General features: G+C 37.5%; 1 protein-coding gene across 11 annotated transcripts in view; it reads right to left on the bottom strand.

Moving 5' to 3' along the window:
* VEZT (vezatin, adherens junctions transmembrane protein) overlaps positions 1–23,281 on the bottom strand; it is an 81,105-nt gene that overhangs the window by 28,113 nt on the left and 29,711 nt on the right. For 3 of the 11 annotated variants that reach the window (XM_017515971.2, XM_037733828.1, XM_037733844.1), the window contains exons 2-6: positions 22,190–22,321; positions 16,686–16,775; positions 10,843–11,018; positions 7,314–7,589; positions 4,097–4,246 (exon numbers count right to left, since the gene is read on the bottom strand). In XM_017515971.2, the coding sequence (XP_017371460.1) occupies positions 4,097–4,246; positions 7,314–7,589; positions 10,843–11,018; positions 16,686–16,775; positions 22,190–22,321 (824 nt within the window). Of the gene's footprint in view, positions 1–4,096; positions 4,247–7,313; positions 7,590–10,842; positions 11,019–15,629; positions 15,673–16,685; positions 16,776–17,303; positions 17,377–22,189; positions 22,322–23,281 lie in introns of those variants that run through there. The other 8 variants (XM_037733834.1, XM_037733837.1, XM_017515984.2 and 5 more) reach the window with 8 other exon arrangements.

Genomic DNA, 23,281 nt, shown 5'->3' with positions numbered 1-23,281 from the left:
AAAACTACTTTCTGCCTCTATTCCTTAGCCATGTAGTTACACTATCCAAATGGAAAGGCAATTCCTGTTACCAGTACCTTCTAAGATTTTTTATACATACATACATAAAAGCAAATTCAAATATAAATGTGTATCTGGAGATATGTAGGTAGATATACATGCATGTAAACAAACATACACATTTATCACTGTATAAACACAGTTCCTTTTATGCACAACTTGAAGGATACAATAAATACTGATCCATGCACTTTGCAGTTTTTTTTTCACTTAATATAATTTGGAGATCCACAGTAGAACATTAAGAACTATACTACTGTTTTAAAAAATAGTTTCATATTTTCCATTGTCTACATATAAACCAGGTGTTTTCTTCTTAAAATTGAGTATTCTTTAACCTATGTCCAATCTCTTCAAGTTTTAAAATTCTTCCTATGTCAATTTTGCAGATTTTTATTTTGATAAGAAATGAGGCTGGGCTCAGTGGCTCATGCCTATAATAATCCCAGCACTGCGGGGGGCCGAGGCAAGAGGATCCTTTGAGCCCAGGAGTTCAAGACCAATCTGGACAAAATGGTGAAATCCTGTCTCTACAAAATGAAAAACAATTAGCCAGGTGTGGTAGCATGTGCCTTGGTCCCAGCTACTCGGGAGGCTAAGACAGGAGGATTGCATGAGGCCACAGTGAGCTGTGATCATGCCACCACACTCCACTGTGGGTAACAGAGCAAGAAAGACCCTGTCTCAAAAGAAACAAAAAGAACCACTTTTGCCTACATTTTCTTTCTTTCTTTCTTTCTTTTTTTTTTTTTTTGAGACAGGGTCTCACTGTCGCCAAGCGCCAGGCTGGAGTACAGTGGCATAATCTCGGCTCACTGCAACCTCCGCTTCCCGGGTTCAAGCAATTCTCCTGCCTCAGCCTCCCGAGTAGCTGGGACTACAGGTGCGTGCCACCACGCCCAGCTAATTTTTGTATTTTTAGTAGAGACAGGGTTTCACCATGTTGGCCAGGATGGTCTCGATCTCTTGACCTCGTGAACTGCCCGCCTCAGCCTCCCAAAGTGCTTGGATTACAGGTTTGAGTCACCAAGCCCGGCCGTTGCCTACATTTTCAAAGTTGCTGCTGTGGAGTTGCACACTATCCCTTACAGTTATTTTAATGTCTTCCACATCCATGGTTACCACTGTCTTCTCATTACTAATCTTGTATATTGCTGCTCTTTACTTTGATCAGGCAAACAAAGGTTCAAGGGTTTACATATCTTTTTTTTTTTTTAAGATGTAGTTTTGCTCTTGTTGCCCAGGCTGGAGTGCAATGGCGTGATCTTGGTTCACCGCAACCACTGCCTCCCGCGTTCAAGTGATTCTCCTGCCTCAGCCTCCTGAGTAGCTGGGATTACAGGCATATGCCACCATACCTGGCTAATTTTTTTGTGTTTTTAATAGAGATGGGGTTTTTCCATGTTGGTCAGGCTGGTGTCAAACTCACGACCTCAGGTGATCTGTCTGCCTCAGCCTCCCAAAGTGCTGGGATTACAGGTGTGAGCCACTGCACCCAGACAGGTTTACATATCCTACTGGTCTTCTCAGAATGATTGGTGGATTCTTTTTCAGTTTAATTTATTAAGGTTTCTTGTATGGAGAATATGATCTGGTCCCAGGCTACCTCTGAGTCTCATTTCATACTCTAACCTCCAACTTGCTGTGCTCAACTCATGATGGCCTTCTTTCTATATTCCAATCATGCTGAATTCATCCCTGCCATAAGATCTTTATACTCACTGGTCTATCTAACTGGCATACTCTTCCTCCAGCTCTTTCTCATTATGCAAACCCCAGTTTAAATGCCAGCTCCTCAGTGAGGCCTTCCCTTACCATCTAATAAAAAGCAGCACTCCACCAATCATTCTCCATCCTATTCCCCCGGTTTTTTTCTTTACAGTTAACTATTTTATCTGAAAAATCCCATCTGTCCATATATTTTATTTATCTACTTATTTATTTATTTTTGAGACAGGCTCTCACTCTGTTGCCCAGGCTGGAGTGCAGTGGCACAAACACAGCTTACTGCAGCCTTGACCTTTGGGGCTCAAGGAATACTGCTGTCTCACCCATTCAAGTAGCTGGGAGTCCAGGTATGTGCGTGTGTGCCACTACACAACTAATTTAAAATAATTTTTGGAGGTGGGGTTAGAGACAGGGTCTCACTATGTTGTCCAGGCTGGTCTCGAACTCCTGGGCTCAAGTAATCCTCCTGCCTCAGCTTCTGAAAGTGCTAGCATTACAGGCATAAGCCACCACACTCAGGCCATGTTTTATTGATTATTTTATCTACTACAAGGTAAGCTCCATGAGAAAAATAATCTTGTCTATCTTGTTCACTGCTAGGTCCCCAGTTTCCAGAAAAATGACTGGCACAAAGAACTCATATAATATGTAGTCTTTAATAGGCTAGCCCTCTCACTCCCTAACCCACATTGAACTACAAGCTCCATAAGGCAGGGATCATGTCTATTATGTTTATCACTGTATGTCTAGTGATTAGCATAATGCCTGGCAGTCTGTGCTCAATAAATATTGACTGAATGACCAACAGTTCACATGCCACACTGTCATATCTCTATTTCTTTCCATATGTTTTTGCTTCCTTCTACCCGGAATGAAGGCTCTTATCGTCCTCATGGCCAACTCCTATTCATTCTCTGAAGCTCAACTTAGGTGTCACCTCCCTGAAAGCCTTCTCTGACCCCATAAGCCGGCCCCCTGCTACATTGGAAGGCACCCACGGCGCTTATATCATATTATGAATACTAATTTCTTTATTGATCACATTCAAAAGTCTTTACAAGTAGGTAGTACATATTTTTACTCAGTTTTCCTAGCACCTGGAAGAATGACTGACCTATAGCAGGCCAGCATTTAGGCAATGGGGGGACAAAATGGGCAACTTCTTGCTAAAAATTTAAATGCTTTCTCTCCATTATATATATATGTGTGTGTGTGTCTCCATTTTATATATATGTGTGTGGAGATGCATATATACATACTTCATATGTATATGAAACTTCCATATACATATAAAGATAGAAAGAGAGAGAGAGAGAGAGAAATGGTTTTAAGTCATAAGTCCTATAGTCAAGACACAACTTCATCTGTTAGTAGTTGTATGATACCAAACAAGTCATTTAACCTCTATTTTGGTTTTCTCATAAAATGGAGATAAGAAAATCTAGCTATAAAGGGATGTATAAGGATATGATAGAACATAAAGCATCCTGTAAACTTTAAGTATTATATTTATCAGTGCTGCAATACCCAGCATCCTGAAGTGGCAAAGTTGTCTTTTTGCCTTCTATTTAGTCAGAATTTAACTTATCTACATGTCTTTACTAACATAAAGCTCTTAAATGCCTTTATTTTCTGGCTAATAGAACTAATTTCCTATTTTAATAAGTTTAAGTGACAGACTTATTGTCATGTAGTCTCTGAGTGCTTACTATAATGCCAGATGTTATCTGATCTCTTTACATGCACTAACTTATTTGATCCTAACAAAAATCCAATAAGGAAGATCATGTTATTACTGCCACCTTAAACATGAGTAAAGCAAGGTACAGAGAGAGGTTAAGAAACTCGCTTAAGGTTACTGATAACTCCACTGATAGCCAGTGTTTGAACTTAGCCATTCTGCTCCTAGAACCTGTTTTTTTTTTTTTTTGAAAAGGGAAGGATTTCTAGTTGCCAGTTTATTAACATGCCATGATGCAAATCTGCCATGTTAAGAAATTTTAAAAAAATGTCAGACCTAGCAAAGCCAGGCTCTTTTGACTTCATTCTTTGGATGACTAAAGGAAGAGACTTCAAGTTTTCTCCTTGTTTTTAAAGCAGCCACACAAGAGCAGAATTGCTTCCTGTCTGTTATTGTCATTCCCCCAGGAATGCATTTCCAGTTTTAACATAGAAGTGATGATGGAAATTAGCTTCAAAATAGCCAATCTCATTTTACAGTAAACTTTCACAGGATACAACTACAGTATCTACAATACCAGGACTCCAGAAACATTGCTTATTTTCATATATAAACAGAAAAGGATATTTTTTCAGCATATATAGGGTAGCTAGCCTTGCTGCTTGGAAGTTGGCTCTTACAGTTCGGTAGACAGCTTTCCGAAGACCGATGAGATGCTGATTTGGATGCTGTCCAGCTTTATTAAATGGGCAAGCAGCACTGACCCTGTCAAGCAAACTTGAAAAGTAAAATGTGATACAACTGTACAGGTGTCCTAAAGTTTTTGTTTCCTAAATCCACAATTCTATTAAATGTAGAAAACAAATTTCTCTTTCATGATTTTCACTAGAAAATGATTATGTCAACTCAGGTCTCATAAAACAGTCATTTCTGTGAATATATATAGAGAGAGGCAGCCACTAAAAAAAAAAAAGGACAGATAAAAAATTAAAATCTCAAAGAGCAAAGGCTTCCTCTGATGTGGGGAAACAATGGATTCTGGCTGAGATATAACAGAAATGTAGAAATATTTATTAAGAATTAACATCCTTTTTACATAGACACTCTGCTTGCTAAAATATATTAGAGAGGAGCTATTTTATATTCAGTTTTCAAAACCTACATCCATAGGAAATATAAAGACCTTAATTATCAACACTTTCAAATATACATTTACATATGTTCATTACATATGTTACTGATCATATTTTGGTCACTTGTACAGAAATAATACTGTATAGAAATACATTCTGTACATTCATAAAAGTAGGGCAAAATTACTTACCCACCTGCTGCCACTGGCACTTACCTACTCAAAATGAAGTAGGGCACGTGGAAAGATAACAGGACCAGTGGCCAACAGGGGAATGCAAGTAGAAAGGCAAAGTAAGTGTTACTACATAGTAGCATAGCTACTTTCAAAGCTGTTCAAGAGGAAGCACATTTGATGGCACTTCCCATAAGAGTATGGGGAGTATCTAATTTATAAAAATGACATACAATGTATTACATTTCATAACTTACAGTATGCATGAGTAAATACCTGGTTATCAGATAATTTTTTTCACCTAAGCAGTAATCTTTCCCAACAGTAAAACAAAATACTGGCATTTGTAAATTCCTTATATTATAACCATAAAGCTATAAAACAAGACACTTAAAACTTTAAAAATGTTAAACCACACTAAAATGTATTCAGGCATTAAACATCTATAAAAAGAAAATTTTTAAAAAATCAATAAAAAGCATAGGATGATGACTGACAGGCTTATGCTAAGACAAGGGAATTAAGGAAAAAAGCCTTCAATTATTTGCTAGAGAAAACAATTTGAGGCAGAAACAAAAAAAGCATTCATGATTCCAATATATGGCACTACTGCTTGTGCTCCATTTTACTAAATCAGTTTTAAAAACTAATTTTGAAAATGTCTAAAAAATCATGATTCAAGATTTATTATTCCTCATTTTTCAACCCATTATCCAGTTAGATAGAGACAAAAGGAAGCACAATTTCTTCCAAAATGTTTTCTCCCTATCCGTCAATTGAATGGGTAGAAGGCATAATCTGGAGGTAAATCATGTCTAACTGGCCCACTTTACCTCTTCATGCAAATTCCATGGGTATAGGTAAAGTTGGAAAATGACACAAAGCACAGAATCCTCTATACATGCCTAGCCATTAGTTGAACACAAAGCCACTTTGTTTAACCAGTCAGTCCTCTCTATAAAATAAAAAGGAACTATTATTTAAGTGCGATTTTTTTAAACTTTTAAAATTTGACATTCAAACAACTTAAAATATGCTATCCTTTAAGTCAATAAGAAGTAGACTTAAACTAATGGAAGGACAAAAATCAACAGATGCTAAAGACTTTTATACTTTATTTTTTTTGAGACCAAGTCTGTTGGCCAGCCTAGCAGAATCTGTTGTCTCTAGTTCTGTTGCCTAAGCTGGGGTGCAGGGGAGCAATCTCAGCTCACTGCACCCTTAACCTCCTGGGTTCAAGCAATCCTCATGCCTCAGCCTCCTGAGTAGCTGGGACTACAGGTACATGCCACCACATCTGGCTAATCTTTTATTATTTGTAGAGATGGGGCCTCACTAGGTTGCCTAGGCTACTCTTGAACTCCTGGGCTCAAGTGATCCATATGTCTCGACCTCTCAAAGTGCTGGGATTATAGGTATGCGCCATTGCACCTGGCAGACTTTTATACTTTGAGAAGAAAGAGAAATTATAAAATCTGTCTTATGTCTTGGAATTGTGTGTAGACCACAAAAGAGTAAAGAACAAGAAAACTACTGGGATTCTTCCATTTCTCTGTTCCATGATTTTCTAGAAACAGTGTTTAAGTCAAGTTTGTGTAGTATGCTAGAGCAGAACAGAGTGAAAGATGTGATGACTACCAGAGGTTCTTCACTCCCTCTTTTCATGATTTTCTAGATACAACTAATTAAGAGCTGTGAATGTTCTTTACCATACACTTACTTTATCCCACCTATAGATTGCACAAATTATATAGGTTATATAAGTTATTAACTATGCTAGCATACAAGTGCCATCTGTTAGTGTTTGGCAGGTGTCCAGTGTACTGCAAGCAAGCTTTAGAATCAGATGGAATGGAAATTAATATTTACCATTTGTAATTCTATGCCTTTAGTTGTATGCAAAAGCGACTAGCATTGTATATGGAACATAGTTGGTGCTCAATAAATGTAACCTTCCCTTTAATAATAGATTAAGTAGCTAGTACATCCTACAGCTTAATATACTTACAGCTAGGTTGGTGAATATTTAATTTCCTGTGAGAATGGGAAACATCACTGTTTGCATGATATTCACAGAGTATCAGTGCTGTAATATCTGCTAATATTTACCTAAACAGTTATTAGTACATGTCAGGAGTTTTCAAAATGAATTTATAGCAGATATGTTTATCATAAAAAAGGCATTTGAAAGGGAGTAAAGGGAGCAAGCATTTACTGGGTAACTATTGCATGTTAGGTTCAGTATTAGACACTATATATATATTATCTCATATAATCACATGGTAACATGCAGAAATACTCATGACCTCCAAAGTACATTAGTTTCTGAAAGTAGATAAGCAGAATCATACTACATATTAAATCTAGCACATAATATATTTATTCCTTCACTTAGCAGTTAATTGACTTTGGTAAATACTAAAGATAAAAGCACTTCTTTCCTATAAATGCAACACAGGAATGAAAATAGTTAATAAATATTCTCCTTTATGGAGTAGAAAATAATCATTTAAGAAATAAAATAAAAAATGAACTCACAGTGTAAATCCTCTGGAAATCACTTCGGTTTCTTGAATGAGACGTAAAGCTTTTCTCACGAGGTTAGTAAAAGCTCGGCTGTTTGTGGCCATATCTTCCAAACGAACACTGTATTTTTTTAGGGTCATTTGTAGTTTGGCTGTCCTCCATAGTCTCAAAGCTCTTATGACCAAATACACAAACAGAATCACTCCCCACACCAGCCAGGAAGACACAATCCACCAGGTGGGAAGCATAACAAGCAAGCTAATGAAGGCAAATAGCATTGAGACATCCCTGGGAACAAGAAAGGAAGAAAGTGATAGCCATCAGACTAGAGAAAGAAAGGTGAGTTACTTTAATCAGTAAAAGCAAAATTTAAATTTAGGTTTACTGAAGAGATAAAATGCTAGTCTCTTTGTAAAGCATAACTTAAAAAAATACAACATTTAAGAAGGTGATGTGAAAGATTCTTAAAATACCTCGCAAAAGACAATAGTGCTTAGGTATTAACATCTAAGCTGATAAGTTTAAGTAAGAACATTAGAAACAGGTGTCTTCTGCAATCAGGTAAAGCTGATTTCACAAAAGAAACTCAGAGAACTTCTCTATAGGTGGTAATTGAATGCTGGGCAGCACCAACGAAAGGCCTAAATATACAGTCTCCAGACTACAAATACCACCTATCGCCTGCAGGATAAAACCAAACTTCATTAGCTCAGCCTACATGATCCTTCAGAGGCTGGCCCAGATCACGACTTGACTCAGATCAGCAACCCAGCCCTCAACTCCAAGTATTGTAAACCAAAACATCTCTTCCTTCTCTTTCCTTTTTGCCTGGTGTCATCTTATATTTAATACCAAAACCCAATCCTTCAAATTGTCCTCTTGACACCAAGTCTTCAGTGAAGATTTTACCAAAAGCTTGAAACAATTGCTTCTAATTCTAGCCAACCCCTCTTCTGTGACCCCAAAGCAATTGTTACATTTCTCTTTATAAAATAAAAATGATAATAAATACAAAAATGGTGTCTTCTGAAACCACTTTTTTAAAAAATATAAAAGATATGGAATCCTTAACCTAAAAAGCAAATTAGAGATTTTAAAATCCAATTTTATAGATCTAAAAGTAAAAATACTGTTTCAGAGATATCATAAATCCCTTTTTCCTAAAATCAAACTTTATTTGTATAGAAACACATACTATATCAATAATATGTACACCTTTTTCCAATTAGAAATTATATATACTTGATGAGTAATTGTTTGAATAAAGTCCTCAAATTTTAAATAATCATCATTATTAATTTGGAATATACATACTTACCACAGACCATGATATGGAAAAACTTTGTACTTTTATACTGCTTTAATTGAAATAAAAATATATACACATTTTAAAATTCATGTCAATTACAAATCTAACAGACTAAAATACATCTTTAAAGCAATAAATGCTTTGGTGAAAATGTGTCTATAAAAGAAAGGCGGGGCCAGGCACAGTGGCTCACACCTGCAATCTCAGCACTTTGAGAGGCAGATTTGGGAGGATCACTTGAGCCCAGGAGTTCGAGACTAGCCTGGGCAACACGCTGGGACCCCGTCTCTGAAAAAAATTCAAAAATTAGCCAGGTGTGGTGGCATGCATCCGTAGTTCCAACTACTCAGGAGGCTGAGGTGGGAGGATCACTTGAGCAGGCTGCAGTGAGTTGAGATCACGCCACTGCACTCTAGCTGCGTGACAAAGCAAGACCTTGTCTCAGAAAAAAAAAAAGAAAAGAAAGAAGGGAAGATAAGGGGGATGTATCTGAAAATAGCTGAAAAATATCTTTGGAAAGAGTTATAGTAATACTGCAAAGAAAATCACATGCAAGAATGTTTCTTATTAAATATTTTCCCTAGCCAGGTACAGGGGCTTATGCCTGTAACCCCAGCACTTTGGGAGGCTGAGGCAGGCAGGTCACTTGAGGACAGGAGTTCAAGACCAGCCTAGGCAACATGACAAAACGCTGTCTCTACAAAAAACACAAAAATTAGCCAGGTGTGGTGGCGTGCTCCTATAGTCTCAGGTATTTGGGAGGCTAGGGTGGGAGGATCACTTGAGTCTAGGAGGCCAAGGCTGCAGTGAGCCGAGATTATACCTCTGTATTCCAGCCTAAGCCACAGAGTGAGACCCTGTCTCAAAAAATAAGTAAATAAATAAACATTTGCCCTAATTTCATTTAGAATCCTTTACTTTTTAAATGATACGGGTAACGCCATAAAGCAAAATCTCATCATATATTTTTATATATTAATAGTAAGCTCTAAAGTCATTTATAGGTCTCATAGTTGCTTGGTTATATTTGTGGTTAAAAGAAATAGTAAAGTAGTAAATTCATAAAAACCAAATAAAATAAAAACCTATGGTTCCTTCTATCAGCTTCTTAAATTCTCATATTTTTGAAGAATAAGATGCTTTACTTCTGCATGATCATATCTAAGTGACTGCAGAATGAAGCATTTGTCAGCGTGACAGGAAAGGCATAAATCCAGAACCTTAAGGCCAATGTTACTGCCTATATAACTTGAATAGTTTGAGCAGTGATCTAGTGCATTTCTTGACTCATTCCTCCCTTCTATGTCAAATTTAATAAAGTACTTTAACAGAAAGAAGACATTAATAATTCTTTATATATAATCCCTTTTTGTTACACATTCTTTTTTTTAAAAATAGATTATTGGGACTTCTGCTCTAGACCCAAATAGTTCAAGAGGTTGAAAAGTTCTAGGATGGTCTGAATCATCAAATCATGTTCCCTATGATCTTTTCTCAGCGAACACAGTCAGAATCAACTGTCTACTTCCATGTCCCATTCTATTCTTGGTGTCTATAATATGGTTATGATAAAACCTATTAATTATAAAGAAACATAAAGAACAATAGGTTTGCATGCACACTTATGCATAGGTATATGGGTAAAAGAAATTCTTTTTTTGTTTAGAGATAGGTTCTTGCTCTGTTGCTCAGGTTGGAGTGCAGTGGTATGATCATGGCTCACTGCACCTTCCAGCTTCTGGGCTCCAGTGATCCTCCCACATCAGTCTCCCAGGTAGTTGGACTACAGGCATATGCTACCATATCTGAACTCATTTTTTAATGTTTTGTAGAGATGGAGTTTTGCTATGTTGCCCAGACCAGTCTCAAACTATTGGACTTAAGCAATCCTACTGCCTCGGCCTCCCAAAGTGTTGGGATTATAGGCATGAGCCACTGCATCTGGCAGAGTAACTTTTCAGCACTTGTTATGCCCATTTGCTAGGTTGCTGAGCACAGAACTAACTTCAATGAGTTGGAAGTATATAATAACCAAATTGGACTTTTTCCTAGCTTCACTTTAAATAGCATTTACTTTAAAAAGGCACTTTTTTTTCCCCATATCATTACTTTAATTCTACTGCTAAATGTATGGAATGTTTATGCCTTTATAATGGAGAGCATGACAATGGGTTTCCTCTGCTAATACTCTATATGTAAGCAGTCAAAGAATAGGTGTTTTTTGGACAGTACCAAATATTAGGGGTTGCCAGGGAGCAAAGTGTTGGAAGGTGTCCATTTTCCTGTTGTTGAGATTGTCCTGCAGACAGGATACTGGGATCAAGTAGTTCAATCAGCTCCACATCCTCTTGTAACAGGACTTCCTGTTGCAGGATGGTATGCAATGAGTCGAGTCGGAATCCAATATCCTTGCCATTAAAATACCAGAAAAGAGGTATTAATACATATATAATATTGCATTAAATGCTAAGCTCCTAATGTGCTAATAAAATTTAGTGGTGTTTATTTTCAGAAGATATTTCAAGAAGAAACAACAGTCGAATCTACCTTCAGTATGATAGATGGACTTTATTTTCATTGGACATGTGAAACAATAAAGATCAAGGTAGACATTATTGAGTCATCAGATGTAAAATATAAATTTTTAATAACAAGATGTAAAGTAATTACAGAATAACAAACCTGTCTAGTTAAGCCTAATTAATTAAATTGCTAGGGCACAACATGAAAAATATAATCCTATAACATAAAAAATGCTGTCTCTGAAAGTTTAACAATATAGCCAATATTTAAGAATTTTATCAGCAGGATCAAGGCCTCCTAAAAATAGATATGGAGATATTTAAAAATATATTATTAAGGAATGTAATGTAAAATCACACTAACATTTGCATAGCACTTTATAGTTTACAAAATGCCTTCACATATACCAGCTCATTTATTCCTCCCTCTCTTCCTTCTGTTCATCTATTAAGGAATATATTCTATAAGCCAGGTACCATGCTTGACACTGAAGACACTAAATGAACAAGATATATAAGTCTCTGTCCCTAAAGTCCCAAAAAGTAAACAGTTGCAATATAACATGCAAAGGAGTGTGATGAAATACACCCAGAGTACTATGAAAATGGCATAAAGGGACCAAGCCTGTAATAAAGTCAGAGAAAGTAAGAGAGGTGAAGCCTGAGCTAAGTTTTAAAGGATGAACAAGAATTGACCAGACGAGGGAGTTGGAGAAGTGGGATGATACAGGATAAAGGCCTTTCTAATTTGAGGAAGTGTGAGTTGTCTGATGTTAGACGATATTATTAATAGATTGTGTGCAGAGTATACACGGTAGAGAGGTGATAGATGAGGTACACTGTTAGCGCAGACAGGTGAATTCTCAAAGTAACCCTGTGATGTACCTCATCCTCCTCTCCATTATATATGGGAGAACACCAAAGCCCAAAGAGATTAAGAATTTTGATTTCAAATCCTAAGCATTTGGTAGCTGTGTTTCCCTACATATAGTCTGCCTCAAAAGAAAATTTAAAGTTGTATTTCGTATTAAATTTAAACAAATAGAGGCTGGGTGCAGTGGCTCATGCCTGTAGTCCCAGCACTTTGAAAGGCCAAGGTGGGTGGATCGCCTGAGGTCAGGAGTTCGAGACCAGCCTGGCCAATATGGTGAAACCCCATCTCCACTCAAATACAAAAATTAGCCAGGCATGGTGGTGGTGGTGGTGGCATATGCCTACAATCCCAGCTACATGGGAAGCTCAGGCAGGAGAATCTCTTGAACCCAGGAGGTGGAAGTTGCAGTGAGCCGAGATTGTGCCACTGCACTACAGCCTGCGTGACAGAGCAAGGCTTCATCTCAAAAACAAACAAAAAAATTAGTACTACAGTGATCCTATTATATGATCAAAATAAAGAGAACAATGGACAAGCCCATTTGCAATTAAAGTAAGTCCCATTAGGTCTACGGTGTGAAGGCAACAGGTTTGCTCTTCTTAGTTAATTTAATCATTCCCACACCACACATTCCAGCCCTAGCTGATCATAATGAGGACTTCAGTAAGAATGTGGTGAACCATAAATCAAACTGAGCCCATGACCTCTTGATCAGGGTTATATGCCACTTTTAGAGAAGAAGATGTTTAATATTAGGTGCATTTAGATAGATTTTATTTATCTTCAGTCCAAAAAGAGACCATCTTCTCAATGGAATGTTGATCCTTCTTTTAGCCTGATGTGGCTTTTTTAAAAACATCTACTGACACACTCTGCATGTACCTCTGCAGCACTTTTATGTCACATATTTGAACAATTGTCTCTTCTCTCTTCCTACAATTCTGATTCTAACATTAGAAACCACTTAACTATTTGACATGCCACCCCACTTTCATAAAGACAGGGCAACACAACTCACTTTATACTATTGTTCAGAGGGGAGAAAAAAGAGCGCAGGGAGATCAGGCACTGTAGCTTTTCAAGTAATCTCTGAAATCGATCTTACTACTTGGTTCCCCAATTCCACACAGCCCATATTCAATGCAAGTATTAAAACTCAAACTTTTGCTACAAAAGCTTTAAACCATACCTTTTATGAGACTTCTATGTACCTATATAAGGTAAGTTTAATGAAGCCTAACTAGATGAAGGCTAAGGCTTACAGAGAGTGGAAAAGCCATTAATATTCAACAGGAGCACTCTCTCTTCACAGATAGATTCTGCTTAATCAGTTACTCACTTTCTTCAACACCATTCCCTGGCATCAGACTCGTGTAAAACTGGGGTAACACCTCCCCAAAACCAACCTTAGAGGAACTATTAAAATCATTAGGAATATCTGATTCAAGAATGAGACAAACCAGCCAGGTGCTGTGGTTCACCCCTAAGTGCTTAGGGGTTGCCAGGGAACAAGTGCTCAAATCCAATCCCAGCACTTTGGGAAGCTAAGGCAGACAGATCACTTGAGGCCAGGACTTCGAGACCAGCATGGCCAACATAGTGAAACCCTACCTCTACTAAAAATACAAAAATTAGCCGGGTGTGGTGACATGTACCTGTAGTCCCAGCTACTTGTGAGGCTGAGGCACAAGAATTGCTTGAGCCCGGGAGGTGGAGGTTGCAGTGAGCCAAGACTCCAGTCTGGGCAATAGAGCGAGACTCTGTCACAAAAAAACAAAAAAAACAAAAAAAAAAGAAAAAGGAAAGAATGTGACCAACGAACAACCTACAATCATCTATGCATTCAAATAAACTGGAAAGGTACCAAAACACTCCAAATAACTAAAACAGTGTTACTTAGTGATTAGATTGCTTCACACAGAGGAAGAACTTGAACTATATTCTGATTATTATAGCTGTTTAAATTGAATCAGGTTAATGAATTAAGTTTCTCAGGGAAAAAATATTACTCTTTGATTTTAAAAATATGAACTGCAGAAAACTGTGTTACAATGTAACAATCGAACTTTCATAAAGACAGGGCAACACAACCCACTTTATTATTTACTTATTTATCACCTCAAATTAAGAAACATGTCATGACAGTTCTATTTGGACTGGGAGGTCCAGATCCAGGTCTCAAACAAATGAAGAAATTGAAAAGGTACTAATTGTGATCAGCTAGCAGGTATCACCTGCATAGCTGGAGGTTCTATGCTCCTAGGAGGTATACTATGTAAACTTTGGCACATTTTCAACAAGTCTGACTGCCAAGCTTTGTATCCTTGAGTGTCTAGCTTTGTATCCTTGCTCCACAACTTAAGCACATTAATAAGCTCTCTGTGCCAGTTTCCTCTTCTGCAAAATGGGGATAGTAACAGTACCTACATTATAGGGTTGTAATGAGGATTAATTCAGTCATTATCTGTAAAATACCAAGAGGAGTGTTGGGCACATAGTAAGCACTGTGTTAGCTGTTGCTGTTGTTACTATCTATGCAATAATTAATAAAGAAAAGCACATGTTGGATATAATACAATACAAAAACTTACAGAACAAAACATAATTATTGCTAGATTGATGCAGAAAATAAGAGGTACAATAGGCTGAAGTTTTGGGAAAGCTTTGAGAAAAAGCTAGGAGTGCTTATTGAAAAGATTCCAATGGATCAAGAATAAAAACAGAAAGAATTCCATCACAGTATAAGAGCACAAACATAGACATACAGAATAAGTATGGAATAAAGGAAAATGAAGACTGGGTTCACTGATACAAATACTGGTGGACAAAGCTGGAAATATAGGATAGGACCAAATTATGCAGACTCTAGCGATGAGGTGACGAATTTGGACTTGATTTGATTGATAAGATCTTTCTAGGATCTAAATAGGGATGTGGCATGAGAAAGTGCTTAGGAATTCCTTTCTGCCTGGATGAAATGAAAGGGTATGAGAAGGCACAGATAAAAAATTAAGAGATTTTGATTTCTTTTTCCTTAGGGATGAAGAACGGAACTTATTCATGTGTCTGTATTCTTTAAAGATCTTACACACTTTGTAATATCATGGTGCTATTGATATAAGGATCAAATGAGATAACATGTGTGAAAGCACTTTATAGGCTAAAAAGCACTTAAAAAGTGCTATTACCACTACCATCATCATTGCTATAAAGGAGTTTTTTTTAATTCTTAAGAAAAGTACTATAAAAATGAACAATAAGCAAAATGTTTGGCTATCACAGAGCAATTGCAAATATTCTTATAAAAGAGAAGAGAGCCTGCTTCAATATCTGTATAGCTAACAACATTTTAAATATGTCACAATCAAGGGGAAAAAGTCAAGCAATCTCACACCAAAAGCCAACTTGGCAATTTCTTGTTCCATTACTAGTAAACTATTCCTTATGCATGTATTCTTATAGTTCTCCATAATACAGGCACAAAAGGGATGCATACAGAAGCTGGCACTTTATAGTGAAACATCACATGAAACATGCGGTCAGTGACACAGAACCAAGAATGAAAGACCAGGCCTAGGCACACTATGACTTAATCACAGAAAAATGTATACAGATCCATATACCTTACCACAGTCCTAGTATCACTGAAGAATGAGAGGGCTCCACCTGGATAAAAATGACATTCTATGTAGATGATAAGACACTTCATTGACCTTCTCAATACACCTTCAACGAAGATGAAACCCTGAACAAAGAACTTGACAATTTGGATTGCTAAAAAAGTAATTTTAGTCAGTCAAAAAATAATAATTCTTGATCTAGAGAGGTCGTATGCTATAGCAGAAAGAGCAGGGGCTTTGGAACCAAGAGCACTGGGTTCAAATTCTGGGTCGATCACTATCTAGCTCTATCACTTTCTAGCTGAACATTTTTAAACAATTCACTCAGTAAGTTATTAAAGCAAACTGAATTATCTGAACCCTGGTTTTCTCACTTGTGAAGTCCACTAAATCTTACAGTGTTGTTTAGATTACCAAATCAAAATGTGAAAGCACTTTGTAAACAATCTCTTTACAAATGTTAATTTACAAGAATGATAATTCCTAAGGTCTCAGGCCAGCAGAGATCCTGAAACCTACTTATTCGCAACTACATTACTCCTTCTGGGAGCCATGAGAACCACATAACTTGAATTTTTAAATTATACTCCCTGAATTTTGTATTGTTAGGATGTCAGAAGGTTGAAGTATTCCCCCTCTGGAGTTCTGTTAACAGCAGAAAGTAGAAAAAACAAAACCTCACAAAAATCACAAAGACCCTTAAGGTTAACTGTTTCGAGTCTTTGGGAAATTCTGTGATTTAACAGATTGAATTGATCCCACTAATGACATATTCCTTTACCTATGGAGAGGAATACCTGTCAATGGAGGAAGAGGGCAGTAGTAAATTAGCAATCTAACAAAGTTTCAATAACTGTCAGAATATTCTATTCTGAGTGGCTAACAACCTCATATAAAACTATCAACAATGCCAGTAAGCCCAAATTAAAAGACCCTGAGCAGAATCTCTAATACAAATCAATTATTTCCCAAACTGATAGTAAAGCAAATTCTGATTGACCAATTCTTTCACTAATAACCAAGAACCCTGAAAAGTGACAAAAAGAAGTGACCACTTACCAACTTGTGAAGTAAGTCATCTTTCTTATTGTACTGAGAAAAAAAAATCCAACTTTTGATGGTTTCAGCCACTTTTAACAGGATGCCTTGCTGAAGGAGATGAATGACATTGTATAGGATTATTAAAGCATACACAAACAGCAGAAAAACTTCAAGTTACTTACCTCCAATCAATCAGAATTTTTATCAGAAAAGGGAGAAAAAAATTGTCCAGGTTATATATTTTGTCAATATGTCTCAGCCTCCTTATTAGTTCCCAAATTTTGTTGCACATCAGAATCACCTGGAGATTTTAGTTAGAAACATATTCTTGGGCCCCCAAACTAAACATTCTGATTCAATAGATTTGGAATGAGGCCTGAAAATCCAATTTCTAAAGAGCAGGCAGAAGTCTTCCTGATGCAGCCCATTTAATCTGGAGACTATGTACTATCTATGTCAACATGACAATAGTATCTACTTCAGAATGAAAAACCATAGGGTGGTTACAAGTTCTGAAATATTAAGACCATTTCATTCCACAACTCTAAGTCAAAAAGATACTTTAATCATTTTAGAAAAACTGTAACATATTGAAATAAAAGCTTTACTATTGAATCAACCAAAAATTCAATTTACCTTAATAGCCCATTCCTTGAGCATGCCAGTAAGTGGAGTTTATATTCATTGAGAGATTAATATATCCCAGGTACTGCAAAGGGTCATGGGAAAAAAGATAAATACATGTAACTGCTGTTTTCAAGAACTTAGTATAGAAGAAGAAACAACATAAAGAATTACAAATCAATGTAAAGTCTGAAAAAGTGTAAGAGGAGGTCAGAGAGGAGATAACACTGGAGCTGAGCCCTAACAGATAAGTGGAAATTCAACAAAGAAGAGAAGAATGGGCCAAGTGCAGTGGATCACGCCTGTAATCCCAGCACTTTGGGAGGCCAAGGCAGGTGAATCACCTGAGGTTGGGAGTTCGAGACCAGCCTGACCAACATGGGGAAACCCCGTCTCTGTTAAAAATTAAAAATTAGCCAGGGGTGGTGGCTCATGCCTATAATCCCAGCTACTCGGGAGGCTAAGGCAGGAGAATCGCTTGAATTCAGGAGGTAGAGGTTGCGGTGAGCTGAGATCACGCCATTGCACTTCAGCCTGGGCAATAAGAGCAAAATTGCATCTCAATAAAAAGAAAAGAAGGGAAGAACATTTCAGTCAAGGGAAGAGGATGAAGGAAAGAGTCATGAAAGCACATGGCATGGGGATGGCGGCATAGTCCAGGACAGTTAGGACCCAAGAGAAGATGGAATTAGTAAGGAAGTTAAAATGGTACACAGAGATAGGTTTTAAAGGATCTTAGTCTTATATACCATAATAATATGGACATCATTCTGTACATTGTGAGGAGCTACCAAAGATTTTTATGCAAGAAAGTGAAACAATACAGAAAAATAACTGGCAATAGTGTGGAGGCTATACTGGCAGGGAATGACTGTAGACAAGAAGCATGATTAAGAGGATATTTAAGGCTGGGCACCATGGCTCACGCCTGTAATCCCGCACTTTGAGAGGCTGAAGCAGATGGATCACGGGGTCAGAAGTTTGAGCCCAGCCTTGCCAACTTAGTGAAACCCTGTCTCTACTAAAAATACAAAAAATTAGCCAGGCATGGTGGCAGGCACCTGTAATCCCAGCTACTAGGGAGGCTGTGCAGGAGAATCACTTGAACTGGGGAGGCAGAGGTTGCAATGAGCCAACATTGTGCCATTCAGCCCAGGTGACAGTGCGAGGCTCTGTCTGAAAAAAAAAAAAAAAAAAAAGACGATGTTTAATAACCCAGCTAAATAACAACAAAGGCCTTTAAATTAGGTAATGAGTACAAAAAGGATCATGAATCAGAGTTAGATTTAAGAGACATAGAAGCTGACTTGATGTATCACTTGATGACCAAAGCTATGCCATGCTATTGGAAATGGTATGGCAACTGAGAGGGTGGTGATTTGGGACTATTAAAAAGAACATTTTTTGTTTGTTTTGAGGGTGTCTGAGGAAAGTCCTATTTTAGACAAGTTGAATCTGAGCTTTGTGAGGCACATGCAGATGAAAACGTCTAACAAGCATCTGGAACTCAGCAAAGCCTGGAGAATGGACATCAGTGGCAAGAAAGTATATGAGATTCCCAGGGAAGACACCAAGCCAATAAGAAGCCAGCTGCTAAAACTCTATAGAATGAATTTAAGAATAATCACAGGAAAAGACACCAGAAAAAGAGACAGAATGTGTATTTATGTTAAGAATACCAAGGCAGACTACTTAACAACTACTAACAATCATATGGAAAAATAAAGTTAAAAAAAAGAGGGCAATTAATGCTAAGGATAGTTTCATTAAGAACTCATAGAAAAATGCCTTTTCAAAGGAAATAATTGATACTTCACTCCTTGAACAGAGTTTTGGGAGCAATTCTAAACATATATTCCCTGACAATGAGCTAAACAATACAACAGCTTTCTAAAATTTAGCTGTCTTCAGATTTAGAAAAAAATTGGCCAGGCACAGTGGCTCACACCTGTAATCCCAGTGCTTTGGGAAGCTGAAGCAGATGGATCACTTGAGGTCAGGAGTTCAAGACCATCCTGGCCAACATGGTAAAACCTCGTCTCTACTAAAAATAGAAAAATGATCTGGGCTTGGTGGCCTGTGCCTGTAATCCCAGCGACTTGGGAGGCTGAGGCAGGATAATCGTTTGAACCTAGGAGGTGGAGACTGCAGTGAGCTGAGATTGTGCTACTGCACTCCAGCCTGGGCAACAGAGTGAGACTCTGTCTCAGAAAGAAAAAAAAAAAAAAAAAAAGGAAAAAAATTCATTTTAGAAAAACATAGATCCTACAGTTTAAAAGATTGTCTTAGAAATGTGCAATATGGTTGGGTGCCTTGGCTCACACCTATAATCCCAGCACTTTGAAGCGCCAAGGGAGGAGGATTGCTTGAAGCCAGGAGTTTAAGACCAACCTGGGCAACACAGTGAGTGGCAATTTTTAAATCTCTACAAAAAAGAAAATTAGCTGGGCATGGTGGCACATGTCTGTGTCCCAGGTACTTGGGAGGTGGAGGCGGGAGGATCACTTGAGCACAAGAAGTGAAGGCTGCAATGAATTGTGATCACACGACTGCACTCCAGCCTGGGTGACAGAGGAAGACTCTGTCTCTAATAAATAAATAAATAGGCCAGGTGTGGTGGCTCACATCTGTAATTCCAGAACTTTGGGAGGCCAAGGCAGGTGGATCACAAGGTCAAGAGATCGAGGCCATCCTGGCCAACATGGTGAAACCCCGTCTCTAGTAAAAAACACAAACATTAGCTGGGCATGGTGGTACACACCTGTAGTCCCAGATACTCGGGAGGTTGAGGTAGGAGAATCTCTTGAACCCAAGAAGCAGAGATTGCAGTGAGCCAAGATTGTGCCACTGCCCTCCAGCCTGGTGACAGAGTGAGACTCTGTCTCAAATATATAAATAAATAAATAAATGTGTAATATGAACACAAAACAAACTTTCTAGACATACGATAATTTTTTTGAGATGGGGTCTTGCTATGTTGCCCCCAGCTGGTCTCCAACACGTGGGCTCAAGTGGTCCTCCTGCCTTGGCCTCCCAAAGTGCTGGGATTATAGACATGAGCCATTGTGCCTGGACTGGTAATTTTTAAACATATCCTGTGACAATGTTTTGTTGTTGTTATTGTTGTTTAATGGTGTGACTATATTTTCATCGTTCTTCAATTTCTGAGGGGATTCAATTTTAAACTCTCACTTGATTTATTTATAAACTAGTGGCATTCCTATATATAAAAATACTTGCCATAAATGACAATAATACCTATAAAACCCAAGTTTGTATCAAAACAAAACAAAATCTTAGAGGTTAATGACCATCTGCTGTTCTAAGACTATCCCCTAGCCATTCTTTGTTTTGTGGTGCCAAGTAACCTCAAATCCAAGCTTATTAAATAGCCTATTGTATGTATCTACTAGGTTTTGCTTTCAAACCCCTTCCCAGAAACATTCATACTTAAAAGGGGTACAGGGAAGAAATGGTATAAATGGAGGACTAGGAAAACTGGTTCTGATCCATGTGTGTTCTAACTCTAACTCTTACCTCCTGGGTGTTAGTCAAAAAAATCTCTAGTATTTACTTGGCTGCTGCAAATAGGCCAGCTTGGTTACCTCACATATTAGGTGTTTTTGTAAGAAGATTGGGGAAAGGCTCCTTCTGCCAATCCATGCTTCCCTACCTATCACAGTGGAGTAAATGACTAATTGAAAGCTTTAAATGCTCCTCTCAATAGTGATAAAACACTGATTAAACTAGAATGCTCAAGGAATGAGGAAATCTGGTTATATTTTTTATATTAAATTATAATTTTTTTAGTTAAAATTAAAATGTACTAGAAATGCACACAGAGGTTAAGAACATAAACTCTGGACATAAACTACAGGTTCTAATCCCAACTCTACCGTTTATAAGCTATGTAACCTACAGTAATTTATAATCCTCCTATGCTTCAGCTGTCTCATCTAAAAATAGAGTAAATTTCTTTCCTTTTTTGCTTTTTTTGAGACAGAGTTTCGCTCTTGTTGCCCAGGCTGGAATGTAATGGCGCGATCTCAGCTCACTGCCACCTCCACCTCCCAGGTTCAAGCGATTTTCCTGCCTCAGCCTCCCGAGTAGCTGGGACTACAGGCACCTGGCACCACGCCCAGTTAATTTTTGTACTTTTAGTAGAGACGAGCTTTCACCATGTTGGCCAGGCTGGTCTCTAACTCTTGACCTCAGGCGATCTACCCGCCTCGGCGTCTCAAAGTATTGGGATTACAGGCGTGAGCTACTGTGCCTGGCCTATAAATTTCTTATTTTAGTAAACATGGCTTGCAGAACATAAATATATCTAGAAAATGCATTTTATAGAACATAATTAATGGAGATTTTTCTAGTATCTTGGCCTGACAATGCTGGACATCGACTATGAGATATTTACTGTATAAAAGCATGTAATTCTATAGATAAAAAAGACACCAGAAGTTATATTCACTCCATTATATACCCCTGAAACTATGTTTAAGAAATATCAATTTGCTTTCTTGTAATTCACGCTGTTTTTTTTAAAAAAAGATTTAAAGAGAAAAAATCCAGTTGGTAGAGGATTCCTATTAGTTGTGTTCTCATTAAAGTTTTACTGTATTTTTCCAGTTTCACTTGGATAGCATCAATGTTTAAACAAACAATATATTTTAATTCTTCACCAAATTAATTTCCTCATTGGATATAAATCACCTACAAAATATTCCAAAGCAGTAAAGATTCATGTTTATCTAAACAGAAAGTGTTGTACTATTGATGAAATAAAGTCTTACTTAGGCAGTGTAAGGAAGGACACGGAAGTGCTTAAGAAGTATCTGAATAGCCAATAATGGAAAGTGGAAAAGATTCAGCCATAAAGAATGAGCATGCTTTCTTACTTTTGGTAGGACTCTTGTAGGAGGCTTTTGTTGTCCCTCTGTTGTGCATTGTTCTGTTTTTGGTGACAAGGAAGAACATATTTCAAAGTCTGTGTGTCCCAGATCTTGTAAGTATTGGTAAAGTGGAGAATTCTGAAAAAGACATAAAACAAAGCAAATTTTAAGATCATTACTATTTCAAAAGTTTCAGAGGCCAAATTCAATATGACTTCAGTATTGTGACTATGATGTCCAAATTCTTTAAAGCTTCTTCTATAAGAACTGAATTATCTGTTACAATACAATGCCATTTAACACAAACAAATCAACAAACAATTCAACAGAGGAACCCCAAAAAAGAAAAACTCTAAATAAAATACACAGATTTTTTTTTAGTGAGTACCAGCAAGAAAAGATGAATTTAAAAATATAAATAGATTGTGAAGTAATTTCATTGCCCAAATTTTTATAGTCTTATAGTAGACTGCTTCAAAATAGCCAATGTTAGTTATAGTTTATAAGACAATGTTATTACTCAAAGCCAAGAAGAATTAAACAATGATTACATTGTGTGAATTATAATTTTATAATCTCATCATATGACTTAAAGCATTCAAGCACAAATATGTATTCTCTACCATATGCTCAGCGCTGTGAACAAACTTAAAAGTCTTCAAGCAAGTTACCTTAGATAAGCTATATCTCACATATGCAAATGGCAAATAGGACAGAGTATGGCTAACAAAAGCATTAGAACACAGAGGTTAAGAATACAATCTGCTGGGCACAGTGTCTCACACCTATAATCTCAGCACTTTGGGAGGCCGAATGGAATGGATCATCTGAGGTCAGGAGTTAGAGACCAGCCTGGCCAACATGATGAAACCCTGTTTCTACTAAAAATACAAAAATTAGCCAGGTGTGGTGGCATGTGCCTGTAATCCCAGTTACCTGGGAGGCTGAGGCAGGAGAATTGCTTGAACCCAGGAGACGGAGGTTGTAGTGAGCCGAGATTGCACCACTGCCCTCCAGCCTGGTGACAGAGTGAGACTCTGTCTCAAATATATAAATAAATAAATAAATGTGTAATATGAACACAAAACAAACTTTCTA

The sequence above is a fragment of the Cebus imitator genome, unplaced genomic scaffold (assembly GCF_001604975.1).
Source record: "Cebus imitator isolate Cc_AM_T3 unplaced genomic scaffold, Cebus_imitator-1.0 Scaffold18, whole genome shotgun sequence".
NCBI classification, from domain to species: domain Eukaryota; kingdom Metazoa; phylum Chordata; class Mammalia; order Primates; family Cebidae; genus Cebus; species Cebus imitator.
Note: the sequence above shows the minus strand (reverse complement) of the source record. Positions and strands in the feature narration are given on the sequence as shown.